Source organism: Penaeus monodon, chromosome 22 (assembly GCF_015228065.2).
Source record: "Penaeus monodon isolate SGIC_2016 chromosome 22, NSTDA_Pmon_1, whole genome shotgun sequence".
NCBI classification, from domain to species: domain Eukaryota; kingdom Metazoa; phylum Arthropoda; class Malacostraca; order Decapoda; family Penaeidae; genus Penaeus; species Penaeus monodon.
The window spans coordinates 3,993,694-3,994,858 of NC_051407.1; the positions used below are offsets into that span (position 1 = coordinate 3,993,694).

A 1,165-nucleotide genomic window follows, 5' to 3' on the forward strand; every position below is an offset into this window, starting at 1 on the left:
CATTATACCTATTTAGTGGAAATTGAAAAGAAATCATATACGAAATCATTTACTTTTCTTTCAAGATTCAGGAGTTTAGTGAACAGAAAAAAAATGGAGGGAAGATAGATGTATATCCCCTTCCATCCGTTTCAGATTGATTATCCTGCCCTTCTAAGACAGTTGAATAGCCCTGCCATGTACCATCTATGTCCAAATGACTACGGTATCTGATCATTTTTTCGACTATTTTAGAAATGACACCTTATGCATTCTTTTTGTTCTGGTAAAGGCTTCCAGATGATTAAAATGTGACTGTGAGTCATTTACCAGACATTTCCCTTTTTAAAGGTATGCTATGTTAATAGCGTCGAAGGATGTAATTTCATACCACACTGAATGTAAACAACACAAGCAATTAAGAAAATGTAAACAGTAAGGCAGTGATAGATTTCATTCTTTTTCGTTTGGTGTGTATTGTATATATTTACATTTTTTACATATGAGAAAAGGCAATGAAATCATCCTACCTCGCAAAGGTACTGATGAATTTCATCAAACGCCTGCAATTAACACATATTATCTATCGCCCAATGCCCAGAGGAGCCTTGCACACGTGCTCGCCGAGACATCTGTCGAAGCAGCACTTGTCGATGCCTCCGCAAGCGCCGTCGTTAGAGCAAGTGAAAGGTGGCTGGAAGCTCCTGAGAGGGCACACTGGACGGACGGGGGGACAGAATCCCGGTTTGACTACACCAGCAGCACTCTGTGGCTGGTTGATGTTCTCACAGCAGTAGGCCTGACCCTCGGGTGTCCTGCACCAGTAGCGGCATGTGGAGGGAGGAGCCACAGGAGTAAATGCAGGATTTACTCCTCCGAAGGCAGGGTTTACTCCAAATCCACCTGAAAGAGCTGGGTTGAATCCAAATCCTCCTGCAAGTGATGGGTCAACTCCAAATCCTCCACCCAGTCCTCCAAGACCGCCACCCAATCCAAATCCTCCTCCCAATCCTCCAACGGGATCAAAACCTCCTAATCCTCCAAAGAATCTGGATTCCTTCTTGCCCGACTGAGCTTTGCTTCTGGAACGACTCTCGACGCCATCAGTTGCGTCATTGTCGTCGTCAGCAACCACCAGGGCGAAAATCGCGACCAGCAACAGAAGTCTCTTCATCTGAAAAAAAAA

At 44.5% G+C, this 1,165-nt stretch overlaps 1 protein-coding gene across 1 annotated transcript; it reads right to left on the reverse strand.

The window, feature by feature from the left end:
- Positions 1-473: 473 nt before the first annotated feature.
- Positions 474-1,153, reverse strand: LOC119587479 (ctenidin-1-like). The gene has a single exon (XM_037936206.1). The coding sequence runs from the start codon at positions 1,151-1,153 to the stop codon at positions 563-565; it is 591 nt and encodes a 196-aa protein (XP_037792134.1). The 3' UTR covers positions 474-562.
- Positions 1,154-1,165: the final 12 nt, after the last annotated feature.